General features: G+C 44.0%; 1 protein-coding gene across 1 annotated transcript in view; it reads left to right on the top strand.

Annotated features, from left to right (window-relative positions):
- Positions 1 to 14,062, top strand: part of FASN (fatty acid synthase) — a 162,333-nt gene that overhangs the window by 53,602 nt on the left and 94,669 nt on the right. Inside the window, exon 9 of the mRNA XM_063961239.1 lies at positions 12,001 to 12,463. Coding sequence (XP_063817309.1) covers positions 12,001 to 12,463 — 463 coding nt within the window. The remainder of the gene's footprint in view (positions 1 to 12,000; positions 12,464 to 14,062) is intronic.

Genomic DNA, 14,062 nt, shown 5'->3' with positions numbered 1-14,062 from the left:
GAAAAACATTAATAATGTGTGAAGGCGGCAATGGAAAATTAGAAGCTGGCACCCTTCTAGACCATTTTCCAGTTAGGGATGAAGGGGGCAACTTGCAATTGCGAACTGTGTAGAAACGCCAGCAACAACTGCGGAATTTGCCCCCTTCCAGCCCAATCTTGCCCCAGATTCTGGGATTTTTGTACACAGCACTATGGAGCTGAAAACAAAAATCCATTGTTGGTATGGTAAGTGCGGCACATGGTAAGTCCAGCATATAGCTATACTTTCCCGTAGGCTTCACATGTTGCGCCTAATTGAATCGAGCCCCTAGAATTAATGTCAGACACCGACTGTGGAAGCGGAATCTGGCGCACTCTCAGGTAAGAAGAAACATTTTGTTATCCCTAATGCACACTGAGTAAAAAATAATACTACATAATAATCAGATAATACGGAGATCTTAGTTGCGTATATCTGCAGATATAGGGTTAAGCCCCCAGGCCGATCGGCAAGGCGTCTCCATCACTGGGGGTCCCTAATACTAGGTGTGGGTCCGGGGTGCAGGACCCCATCACGTAGGCTACCCCAGGTCAGCACACAGGTGAAAGTTAATAAGGGTTAATAAGAAGCACATAAGTGCTATGTAAGTGAAGTGTGATTAAAATAATCCAAAAATATATACAAAGTGATAGGGAAAATCATAAGTGTTAATAAAGTGTTAGGGTGTGCCAACCTGAAGCCGCCCAGCCATACCGACACAGGGGCCACCGCACCCCACACCCACCCCATAAATAATTACACATATTTCTGGGTCTGAATGCCCAGTGTAAGGCCACATGATAATGGCTCCTACAGAATCTGAGAGCCAGCTTACCTGGAGACACCCCCAACTTCTCCAATGGCACTCTGGAGTCAGCAATCCCTCCTCATGCTGACCCATCCATGCCTCTCTAACTACAATGCACATATATTGGTAAGCTGCTCAATCAGACTGTGATGTCACTCAGGTGCTAAAAGGGAGGGGTAATTCTGTGTAAGAAAAAACAATTTGTTATCCCTAATGCACACTGAGTCAAAAATAATACTACATAATAAGCAGATAATACGATATAATACGGAGATCTTAGTTGCGTATATCTGCAGATATAGGGTTAAGCCCCCAGGCCGATCGGTAAGGCGTCTCCATCACTGGGGGGTCCCTAATACTAGGTATGGGTCCAGGGTGCAGGACCCCATCACGTCGGCACAGGTCGGCTACCCCAGGTCAGCACACAGGTGAAAATTAATAAGGGTTAATAAGAAGCACATACCGTAAGTGCTATGTAAGTGAAGTGTGATTAAAATAATCACACTCTCAGGTAATACAGATATTGTCATATAACAGCAGGTGTGATATTGAGCTTTTCTGCATGTGTAATGTTACTTTTGTCATCTTGGCAGCAGCCGCACCCCTGTTGTATAAGTGATTACGTCAGGATTTCCCGAGCTCATTGTAGTGAGAGTCATGTTTCGGGAATAGTAAGAACAGACTCCTTTTCTGTCATCTGCATCTGTAAAGCAGCTGTGTGAGCTGCACTTACATCACTCTATACACAACCTCTGAGAATATCTGCCTCTGCTTTAAAAAAACAAAAACAAAATGGAAACATGCATGAAGATTCCCTTAATTTGTTTCAGAGTGGTAGAAATTAGGGAAGTATGTATAAGTGTATTTACTATACCGTGCAGCATTAGCTAATCCTGCTTGTGGCTGTGTCATGACAAGGACGTCAGTGTGTCATAGTGGAAGCACTGCCCCTGCTGCACATGGCAGGCCAATGCCTGCTACCAAGTTATTTTATATTGTCTACACTTTGTACATTAGCTTTGATATGTGGCCATATTTTATAGCTCCCAGTATGACTTTTGGTCATAGTTGTACCCGTTGCCGATATTTGCGCAATTAACGATTATTGGTAAACTGTGCATGTGCCTCTGCAGCAATGCGCATGTGCAGCGATTGATTCGCAATTACGCTCGCACTGAGGATTCATTCGCAAGTGATTGACAGGAAGCGGACATTTTGTGGGAGGTAACAGGGAGTGGCTGCAAAAACGTAGGCGTGTCTGGACTGTTATAGGGGCGTGTATCTGCCGTCGACTGTGATATTGTTCGCAGGAGTCGCATCTTTGGTGTCTCATTTGTGACAACCATCCTGAGCGACTGTAGACTTACTTGTGAAGTTGTTGTTTTCCGGATCTGCATCGATGCTGCAAATTTTGTAATGAGTTGCAGGTAGCTCTGTGGGGCATCTCAAAAATCACATCTGCGACAGCATTAGCATACAAATAGAAATCAGGCCCTCATAGCGTAAGGAGCTAAGGGATTCAAATCATGCACTAGGACAGACCATGTAGCAGTACAAGGGCTGTAAATGCAGGGAAACTCCTGTCTGCTTTTCCATGTAGCACACACTTATTGGGCAGTGTTAAGAGGGGGATGCAGGGCATACTGTACCCCGGGCCCCTCTTTGTCAGCCCCCCCCCCCCTCCCGGCCAGAGTACACTGACATCATTAGCTTTCCCCCTTCAGCAGCAGAACCAGCAGCCAGATTGTGAGCAGGACAGTATACAGTGCAGGCAGAGACACAGGAATATCATGTTTCATGAGCTTCCGACAGAGCTTTCTGACCAGAGGAGAGATGGGAGTGTTGAGAGAGCTGTAAGCGACACATCCCAGCTTTTACTCCTCCGCTCCTGGGTGTCTGAGTCCTGTGTAAACTGTAATGCACCTAAACCAATTAGGTCTAGAGATAGAGACACACACAGAGAGTCCTCCTGAGTCCTGTCCCAGTGTGTAAGTAGTACAGAGGCTGCTGCTATTCTTGCATGTGACAAGATAAATTATTTTATTTTTCTATGTGTATTTTAAGGTTAAGTTGTCTTTGTTCCACTACAAGAAAAGTTTATAAAATAGTTGTCTTTCAATTAGGTGGAGCTATAAACAGTACCCAGGCATTATTACAATATTAGTTAAAACTAATACACACCATTGGTTTACATTTAATATACACAATCTATTCCTCCCACCATGACCCATTCCAGGAGGGACAAAACGCTCTCTACCTGGACTTCCTTCTTAATTTATGATTGCAGTCACCTGTGTTGAAGTCACTTTCTTATCAATTAAGTAGTTCAACACAGGTGACACCAATTTTATATTAAGTGGGTAGTCCAGGTAGAGAGCATTGTGTCCCTCCTGAAATGGGACATGTTGGGAGGTATGTACAATTTAAAATACATCCCCAACTTTCCATCGGGGCCCTCCTGTCTTAAGTGCGCAGGGCACCCCCAATGCTTAATCCGGACCTGGTACCATATGCCATATTGAATAGAGTGTAAATGGGTTGGACATGCCCATACTGCCCCTGTAAGCTGTCCTACTTAGTAAATAAGCATACATAATAAAATAATGTCATAGTTAGTGGCTTTTTTATTTTTCCATTAAATTGTCTATCATTAAAAGGGCTTATAACCAGTCAATAAAAATAATAATATTTAGGGTGGCAGGGGGAGGCCGTTACTGTTGTACCTAGCGGTGCCCTCACCCCTAAGTCCGCCTACTGTGATTTACATCCTCCCATCCCTGCAATTAAACATTGTTTAGCCAAGGTACAAAATTGTACTTTCTAGCAGGATTACACCTAATTGTAATGGGTTTCGTTACTTTCAGGCGTGTTTAAGCCCAAAATGTAAAAAGTCAACGCTTTCAATAGCAAAACATGCAGTGTTTATAGTAAACCCCTAAATGAGTATGTATTGTCTGTTTTATACTTCCTGAAAGTAACCTCAAAATGAATTTATATGTAAACATATACAAACAATTCGGTTATCTGCATTTTATGTATAGAGTCAAAGAAATTGTGCTGGTCGGTTGGTCAGCTTTAAAAACGTAATGACATTTTCAGGTACAGTTTCCAGGAACAAATGTGAAGTAAGGGACAGAAGATAATTATGTTATTGTGAATTCATATCCTACACTAATTATATAATATAGATGATCATATTTTTGTAAATCCTTTGAGTTGATTTTGATATGCAATATGTTATAAGTCGCTGTATGGCATGTTAAATAACATTATACGCATTCTGTTACCCATAAGAACCAGTTAGTGCCATCTCATATCTATCTATCTATCTATCTATCTATCTATCTATCTATCTATCTATCTATCTATCTATCTATCTATCTATCTATCTATCTATCTATCTATCTATCTATCTATCTATCTACCGTACGTATCTCCCTGAACTGTTACCAGCACATTAAGGCATGCTCCCTCTGTGTGATGTCCTATTAATGCAGTGTGTGGTTGTGGAACTTTCCACAAACACACAGGTGTGGTTGTGGCTTTAGATATTTGTCTTGACCATTGAATCCTAATGAAAGACATTATCTGACTGGTATCTAGGGGCTACAGAACATCCGCGCCATTTTCATGTTAAAATCAATAATCATTAGATCCAAACAAATAAACTTCAGTTCATTTCACAATTTACCCCCTTTACTTTGCCCTGTCTTATCTATTTGAGTCTGCATTTTACAGTTACTCAGATGTGTGTAAATAAGGTGCTTTCTCTCTATTAATGCTATGTAAAGAGCTTGTAGCCCAAGTATGAGTTGTTTGTATTGCGGCCACATTCACTCTTCAACAGATCTCCTCTATTTTCAGCTGCTTATGTCATACAGTATCAAAATCAGATTTCTCTATCGTCCTAGTGGATGCTGGGGTTCCTGAAAGGACCATGGGGAATAGCGGCTCCGCAGGAGACAGGGCACAAAAGTAAAGCTTTCCGATCAGGTGGTGTGCACTGGCTCCTCCCCCTATGACCCTCCTCCAAGCCAGTTAGATTTTTGTGCCCGGCCGAGAAGGGTGCAATCTAGGTGGCTCTCCTAAAGAGCTGCTTAGAAAAGTTTAGCTTAGGTTTTTTATTTTACAGTGAGTCCTGCTGGCAACAGGATCACTGCAACGAGGGACTTAGGGGAGAAGAAGTGAACTCACCTGCGTGCAGGATGGATTGGCTTCTTGGCTACTGGACATCAGCTCCAGAGGGACGATCACAGGTACAGCCTGGATGGTCACCGGAGCCTTGCCGCCGGCCCCCTTGCAGATGCTGAAGTAAGAAGAGGTCCAGAATCGGCGGCAGAAGACTCCTCAGTCTTCTAAAGGTAGCGCACAGCACTGCAGCTGTGCGCCATTTTCCTCTCAGCACACTTCACACGGCAGTCACTGAGGGTGCAGGGCGCTGGAGGGGGGCGCCCTGGGAGGCAAATGAATACCTATTTTGGCTAAAAATACCTCACATATAGCCTCCGGAGGCTATATGGAGATATTTAACCCCTGCCAGAATCCGTTAAGAGCGGGAGACGAGGCCGCCGAAAAAGGGGCGGGGCCTATCTCCTCAGCACACAGCGCCATTTTCCCTCACAGAAAGGCTGGAGGGAAGGCTCCCAGGCTCTCCCCTGCACTGCACTACAGAAACAGGGTTAAAACAGAGAGGGGGGGCACTAATTTGGCGTTAGAAATATATAAAAAAGATGCTATAAGGGAAAACACTTATATAAGGTTGTCCCTATATAATTATAGCGTTTTTGGTGTGTGCTGGCAAACTCTCCCTCTGTCTCTCCAAAGGGCTAGTGGGTCCTGTCCTCTATCAGAGCATTCCCTGTGTGTGTGCTGTGTGTCGGTACGTGTGTGTCGACATGTAGGAGGACGATGTTGGTGAGGAGGCGGAGCAATTGCCTGTAATGGTGATGTCACTCTCTAGGGAGTCGACACCGGAATGGATGGCTTATTTAGGGAATTACGTGATAATGTCAACACGCTGCAAGGTCGGTTGACGACATGAGACGGCCGACAAACAATTAGTACCGGTCCAGACGTCTCAAAAACACCGTCAGGGGTTTTAAAACGCCCGTTTACTTTAGTCGGTCGACACAGACACAGACAGGGACACTGAATCCAGTGTCGACGGTGAATAAACAAACGTATTCCTTATTAGGGCCACACGTTAAAGGCAATGAAGGAGGTGTTACATATTTCTGATACTACAAGTACCACAAAAGAGGGTATTATGTGGGATGTGAAAAAACTACCATAGTTTTTCCTGAATCAGATAAATTAAATAAAGTGTGTGATGATGCGTGGGTTCCCCCCGATAGAAAATTATGGGCGGTATACCCTTTCCCGCCAGAAGTTAGGGCGCGTTGGGAAACACCCCTTAGGGTGGATAAGGCGCTCACACGCTTATCAAAACAAGTGACGGTACCGTCTATAGATAGGGCCGTCCTCAAGGACCAGCTGACAGGAGGCTGGAAAATATCATAAAAAGTATATACACACATACTGGTGTTATACTGCGACCAGCGATCGCCTCAGCCTGGATGTGCAGAGCTGGGGTGGCTTGGTCGGATTCCCTGACTAAAAATATTGATACCCTTGACAGGGACAGTATTTTATTGACTATAGAGCATTTAAAGGATGCATTTCTATATATGCGAGATGCACAGAGGGATATTTGCACTCTGGCATCATGAGTAAATGCGATGTCCATAACTGCCAGAAGATGTTATGGACACGACAGTGGTCAGGTGATGCAGATTCCAAACGGCACAAAGGTGTATTGCCGTATAAAGGAAGAGGAGTTATTTGGGGTCGGTCCATCGGACCTGGTGGCCACGGCAACTGCTGGAAAATCCACCGTTTTTTACCCTAAGTCACATCTCTGCAGAAAAAGACACCGTCTTTTCAGCCTCAGTCCTTTCGTCCCTATAAGATCATATCTGCCCAGGGATAGAGGAAAGGGAAGAAGACTGCAGCAGGCAGCCCATTCCCAGGAACAGAAGCGTTCCACCGCTTCTGACAAGTTCTCAGCAGGGCGCTGAGACCGTACAGGACCCCTGGATCCTACAAGTAGTATCCCAGGGGTACAGATTGGAATGTCGAGATGTTTCCCCTTCGCAGGCTCCTGAAGTCTGCTTTACCAAGGTCTCCCTCCGACAAGGAGGCAGTATGGAAAAAAATTCACAAGCTGTATTCCCAGCAGGTGATAATTAAATTACCCCTCCTACTACAAGAAAAGGGGTATTATTCCACACTATATTGTGGTACTGAAGCCAGAAGGCTAGGTGAGACTTATTCTAAAAAAAATTTTTTTGAACACTTACAAAGGTTCAAATCAAGATGGAGTCACTCAGAGCAGTGATAACGAACCAGGAAGAAGGGGACTATATAGTGTCCCGGGACATCAGGGATGCTTACCTCTATGTCCCAAATTTGCCCTTCTCACTAAGGGTACCTCAGGTTCGTGGTGCAGAACTGTCACTATCAGTTTCAGACGCTGCCGTTTGGATTGTCCACGGCACCCCGGGTCTTTACCAAGGTAATGGCCGAAATGATGATTCTTCTTCGAAGAAAAGGCGTCTTAATTATCCCTTACTTGGACGATCTCCTGATAAGGGCATAGTCCAGGGAACAGTTGGAGGTCGGAGTAGCACTATCTCGGATACTGCTACAACAGCACGGGTGGATTCTAAATATTCCAAAATCGCAGCTGATCCCGACGACACGTCTGCTGTGCCTAGGGATGATTCTGGACACAGTCCAGAAAAAGGTGTTTCTCCCGGAAGAGAAAGCCAGGGAGTTATCCGAGCTAGTCAGGAACCTCCTAAAAACAGTGCATCATTGCACAAGGGTCCTGGTAAAAAATGGTGGCTTCCTACGAAGCAATTCCATTCGGCAGATTTCACGCAAGAACTTTTCAGTGGGATCTGCTGGACAAATGGTCCGGATCGCATCTTCAGATGCATCAGCGGATAACCCTATATCCAAGGACAAGGGTGTCTCTCCTGTGGTGGTTATAGAGTGCTCATCTTCTAGAGGGCCGCAGATTCGGCATTCAGGATTGGATGCTGGTGACCACGGAGCCCAGCCCGAGAGGCTGGGGAGCAGTCACACAAGGAAAAAATTTCCAGGGAGTGTGATCAAGTCTGGAGACTTTTCTCCACATAAATATACTGGAGCTAAGGGTAAATTTATAATGCTCTAAGCTTAGCAAGACCTCTGCTTCAAGGTCAGCCGGTATTGATCCAGTGGGAAAAACATCACGGCAGTCGCCCACGTAAACAGACAGGGCGACACAAGAAGCAGGAGGGCAATGGCAAAAACTGCAAGGACTTTTCGCTGGGCGGAAAATCATGTGATAGCACTGTCAGCAGTGTTTCATCCCGGGAATGGAAACTGGGAAGCAGACTTCCTCAGCAGGCACGACCTCCACCCGGGAGAGTGGAAACTTCATCGGGAAGTTTTTTCCACATGATTGTAAACCGTTGGGAAATACCAAAGGTGGACATGATGGCGTCCCGTCTGAACAAAAAACGGGACAGGTATTGCGCCAGGTCAAGAGACCCTCAGGCAATAGCTGTGGACGTTCTGGTAACACCGTGGGTGTACCAGTCGGTGTATGTGTTCCCTCCTCTGCTTCTCATACCTAAGGTGCTGAGAATTATAAGACGTAGAGGAGTAAGAACTATACTCATGGCTCCGGATTGGCCAAGAAGGACTTGGTACCCGGAACTTCAAGAGATGCTTACAGAGGTCTTAGGGCCTCTGCCGCTAAGAAGGGACTTGCTTCAGCAAGTACCATGTCTGTTCCAAGACTTACCGCAGCTGCGTTTGTCGGCATGGCGGTGGAAAGCCGGATCCTAAGGGAAAAAGGCATTCCGGAAGAGGTCATTCCTACCCTGGTCAAAGCCAGAAAGGAGGTGACCGCACAACATTATCACCACATGTGGCGAAAATATGTTGCGTGGTGTGAGGCCAGGAAGGCCCCACAAAGAAATTTCAACTCGGTCGTTTCCTGCATTTCCTGCAAACAGGAGTGTCTATGGGCCTCAAATTGGGGTCCATTAAGGTTCAAATTTCGGCCCTGTCGATTTTCTTTCAGAAAGAATTGGCTTCAGTTCCTGAAGTCCAGAAGTTTGTCAAGGGAGTATTGCATATACAACCCCCTTTTGTGCCTCCAGTGGCACTGTGGGATCTCAACGTAGTTCTGGGATTCCTCAAATCACATTGGTTTAAAACCAGTCAAATCTGTGGATTTGAAGCATCTCACATGAAAAGTGACCATGCTCTTGGCCCTGGCCTGGACCAGGCGAGTGTCAAATTGGTGTTTTTTTTTCTCAAAAAAGCCCATATCTGTTTGTCCATTCGGACAGGGCAGAGCTGCGGACTCGTCCCCAGTTCTCTCCCTAAGGTGGTGTCAGTGTTTCACCTGAACCAGCTTATTGTGGTGCCTTGCACCTACTAGGGACTTGGAGGACTCCAAGTTGCTAGATGTTGTCAGGGCCCTGAAAATATGTTCCAGGACGGCTGGAGTCAGGAAAACTGACTTGCTGTTATCCTGTATGCACCCAACAAACTGGGTGCTCTTGCTTCTAAGCAGACTATTGCTAGTTGGATGTGTAATACAATTCAGCTTGCACATTCTGTGGCAGGCCTGCCACAGCCAAAATATGTAAATGCCCATTCCACAAGGAAGGTGGGCTCATCTTGGGCGGCTGCCCGAGGGGTCTCGGCTTTACAACTTTGCCGAGCAGCTACTTGGTCAGGGGCAAACACGTTTGCTAAATTCTACAAATTTGATACCCTGGCTAAGGAGGACCTGGAGTTCTCTCATTCGGTGCTGCAGAGTCATCCGCACTCTCCCGCCCGTTTGGGAGCTTTGGTATAATCCCCATGGTCCTTTCAGGAACCCCAGCATCCACTAGGACGATAGAGAAAATAAGAATTTACTTACCGATAATTCTATTTCTCGGAGTCCGTAGTGGATGCTGGGCGCCCATCCCAAGTGCGGATTATCTGCAATACTTGTACATAGTTACAAAAATCGGGTTATTATTGTTGTGAGCCATCTTTTCAGAGGCTCCGCTGTTATCATACTGTTAACTGGGTTTAGATCACAAGTTGTACGGTGTGATTGGTGTGGCTGGTATGAGTCTTACCCGGGATTCAAAATTCCTCCCTTATTGTGTACGCTCGTCCGGGCACAGTACCTAACTGGCTTGGAGGAGGGTCATAGGGGGAGGAGCCAGTGCACACCACCTGATCGGAAAGCTTTACTTTTGTGCCCTGTCTCCTGCGGAGCCGCTATTCCCCATGGTCCTTTCAGGAACCCCAGCATCCACTACGGACTCCGAGAAATAGAATTATCGGTAAGTAAATTCTTATTTTTATAATGTATTTTTCTACCTAGAATTTAGAACTCCAGGGGGGATATATTAACTAAGCGATGGCTTTTCCCAGCTGCCGCTGTCAGCATTTCTGGCCATGGAATTTGAAAGGGCAATAATATTAAATGCAAAACCAAATGTCAGAAAGGTTTTGCATGTAATAATATCGCCCTTTTAAATACCTCAGCCAGAACCACCAACGAGCAGTGGAAATATAAACCCAATATACAGTACTTTCCCATCTACATTTTATATATATCAATCATTTATTTTAATATCTGAGTTTCCAGTTGAATTAAAGCTTTGCAGATTTCAGCAGTATGTCTTTGCAGTCCTTAATGTTTCAGACGCCATAGGTGTTTCTGGTTTAATGAGAAGGATTTAATATATGAATTTACGCTCTAGTAGTGCCTGTTTTTGAAAAAACAGTTTGGGAGCTCATAATCAGTATTTTTGAAATTGTTAAGGTTTCATAAATCCTCCCAGTCTCATTTGCTCCTCCTGTTAATTAGTGAGACTGCATCAAACAATTTGAAAGTCTCATTATTTGTGTGTTCCTACAGTATATAGCACTTATAGGGTGGTAATCAATTAGCCGTGGTAATTTACCACAGCTAATTAAATCACCTATTTGCTATCCTATTAGCCCCGATGAGGCAGATGAAACCAAAACCCTCATAAGAAACCATTTTTTCCACGACCAGACCGCGGCTGTTCATGGATCCTATGTGTTTTTTAATTGGTTGCACAAAAACAAACAAACAAACTATAAGTGGATAGCCCGATAATGACCATCGGGCAAAAATTGAGATAAAAGCCATTTCTTTCATTTGACCAATTACCCCCATAGTATGTATCAAATACTGAATGCACAGAGACCCAAACAGATGGATATTGGAGGTGTTTTGTTTGAGGTTCATGATGCATGGTATTGCTGAAAACATCATATACTGTATAATGATCACATTTCTTGCAGTGATAGAACATAGTGCCTCCTATAGGCGTGTGATGTACTGCATTCAATCAATGAATTGTCAGCAAACATCTCAATGTTTAATTTATGCAATTTTAACTATTCTATTACTGATTGCCTTTTCCATGTTCCATGTTATTGTCTTTTTAGTTCAGATCACTTACCACTATTCTACATCTTGGGGGTAATTCTGAGTTGATCGCAGCAGGAATTTTGTTAGCAGTTGGGCAAAACCATGTGCACTGCAGGGGAGGCAGATGTAACATGTGCAGAGAGAGTTAGATTTGGGTGGGTTATTTTGTTTCTGTGCAGGGTAAATACTGGCTGCTTTATTTTACACTGCAAATTAGATTGCAGATTGAACACACCACACCCAAATTTAACTCTCTCTGCACATGTTAAATTTGCCTCCCCTGCAGTGCACATGGTTTTGCCCAACTGCTAACAAAATTCCTGCTGCGATCAACTTGGAATTACCCCCCTTATTTTAACAGGTATTACCGTGATCCGCAAACTGTACTGTCCAGTTGTGTTGTAGAAACAGTTCATGCTTAGGGGAAGTTGTATCAAGCCTTGGAGAGAGAAAATGGAGGAGTTTCCCATAGTAACCTATCATCTTCTAGCTGCCATTTGTCTAGCACAGTCTAAGATATGACAGAAACTGGTTGCTTTGGAAAACGTATCCACTTTATGTCTCTCCAGAGCTTAATACATCTACCCCTTAGTGTATAATATGACACACGCTAATCTGATATTTTACCTACATGTTATAATAGGTAATTTTATCCCTGGAGCATGGTGTCTGGGCCCCAAATCTACATTACAAGAATCCAAACCAAGATATTCCAGCTTTGCAAGACGGCAGAATCCAAGTAGTGACTGAGCCCATCCCAGTTAAAGGCGGCATTGTTGGTATCAACTCTTTTGGTTTTGGTGGCTCCAATGTCCATGTGATCTTGAGACCAAACACGAAGAAGCTGACCTCTAGTGAGGGGACTCTGTCTCTTCCCCGTCTGGTTCAGGTCTGTGGCAGGACACAGGAGGCAGTTGAGTATCTGATAGAGAAGAGTCAAAAACTTGCCACAGATGCCACATTTGTGGACTTGTTGAATAACATCTCTGGGATTTCCCCCTCATCCATGACATATCGGGGTTACACACTTGTGGGCACGGAAAGTAACGTGAAGGAGATCCAGCAGACACAGGCATCCGGCAGACCCCTTTGGTACATCTGTTCAGGTAACAAGAAGTTTTCATCAAACTTATTATTATGCTTTAAAACTAATCAAGTTACCTCCTGAAAGAGCAGATTGTCCCTCCAGCCACAGCTGGTAGTTGTGTAGGGAGCAGCATGTAGTGCAGGCATCCTGTTCTATAAGGGGAAATCACAAGCACTATACTCTAAACATAAATATATTCTGTGGACATTCACAATTTCATGGGTTTAATTATAAAAGTAATGCAGCCAACCATAGAGGAAGAAAGACCAGGATATTTCACATTCATGACTTAATCCAAACTGTATTACAAATATATCAACGTCTTTTTCTGAAACAGAGACTATAGACTTTAAAACATTCATCCAATCATAACTATCTGCAAAATTTTCATAAAGCCGATGTGAAGATTCTTCAGAACTTCTCCAGACAGAGACATATCTGTAAAAGCATTGCTGAATTTTATGCTGTCTTTAATCATAGAAAGGTATCGTGTGGAAACACACTGACTGTCTGAGTTTTTAAATCTTTGAAAATAGGTTTCTTTTGGCTTAATACTTGTTTTGTTTCTGTTATTTGTTATGATATAAAGCTGGTGTCGGCTGAGTATAACAGCCGCTGATGCCGGCTTGTCAGCGCGCTGTACTGGAAGTCAGATAGACGTCTCAGGTGCAAGGTCCAATAGGTCAATGCAACGGGGCAATGCTTGACGCGTTTCTCAGCCTAATTTCATGGCTGTTTAATCAGAAGTCTGACAAGCCTGCGTCAGCGGCTGTTACACTCAGCGGACATCAGCTCTTTGTGACGGAAGCGGTAAGCTCCGTCTTTTTTGGCTCACACGGGTGCTGGACAGTGCGGCTCTATTCCACAAGCGGCTCAGAGCTCCTGTATGGGAGAGATCTAACCCCGACATTGCTAAACACCTGGATTTCAAACAAACGACAAGTGAGGGGTAAAACTTTATGGAGCTTTGAAGCGGTGAGACGTATATTAGGACTTGTATTGAAGTGTTTGCTGGAGACTTTGCTACACTTGGGAGAACCAACTAATATTCCAAATCATATATAAAGGAGTCCGCTGTATGAAATAGTACTAATTATCTCAAAAAAGTTGCAGTGCTGCTATTTTGTCATTTTTTACATTATTATTGAAAGTGATCCTACTAATAATAAGAACGCTTCTTTACCAACAGCTGTTGAGAATTTTATTGCATGCTTACCATCGACTAATGGACACTTACTAACAAATTAACAGACTGTTATATATGGAGTCAACTAACGTTTATACAGTTGGGGATTGTTTATTGTGAATGTTTTTAGACTATCTATGAAATACTTTTTAATCCATTACGTTTTCTACTTTATGGATGGCGCTTATTTAAAATCAACGTACAAACAAATGAATATTAATGAATAGTAAAATCCAGAATATTGTATAAATATCAAAGCATGTAAGGACCAAGTAGAGGGGCTGAGGCAGAAGTGGACGCTATATCGATTTTTATGCAAATGGATGATTTTTGTTTTCTTTTACTGGGAATGCGCCGAAGCCGCAGTCTACATGTCCATCAATGGTACTAGGGATCCAGTCACAGTGCCCTGGATACTAACCCTGAATGACT

Source organism: Pseudophryne corroboree, chromosome 3 (genome assembly GCF_028390025.1).
Source record: "Pseudophryne corroboree isolate aPseCor3 chromosome 3, aPseCor3.hap2, whole genome shotgun sequence".
Taxonomy (NCBI): domain Eukaryota; kingdom Metazoa; phylum Chordata; class Amphibia; order Anura; family Myobatrachidae; genus Pseudophryne; species Pseudophryne corroboree.
The sequence above is the reverse complement of the archived record's forward strand: the minus strand, read 5'-3'. Positions and strand labels throughout refer to the sequence as shown.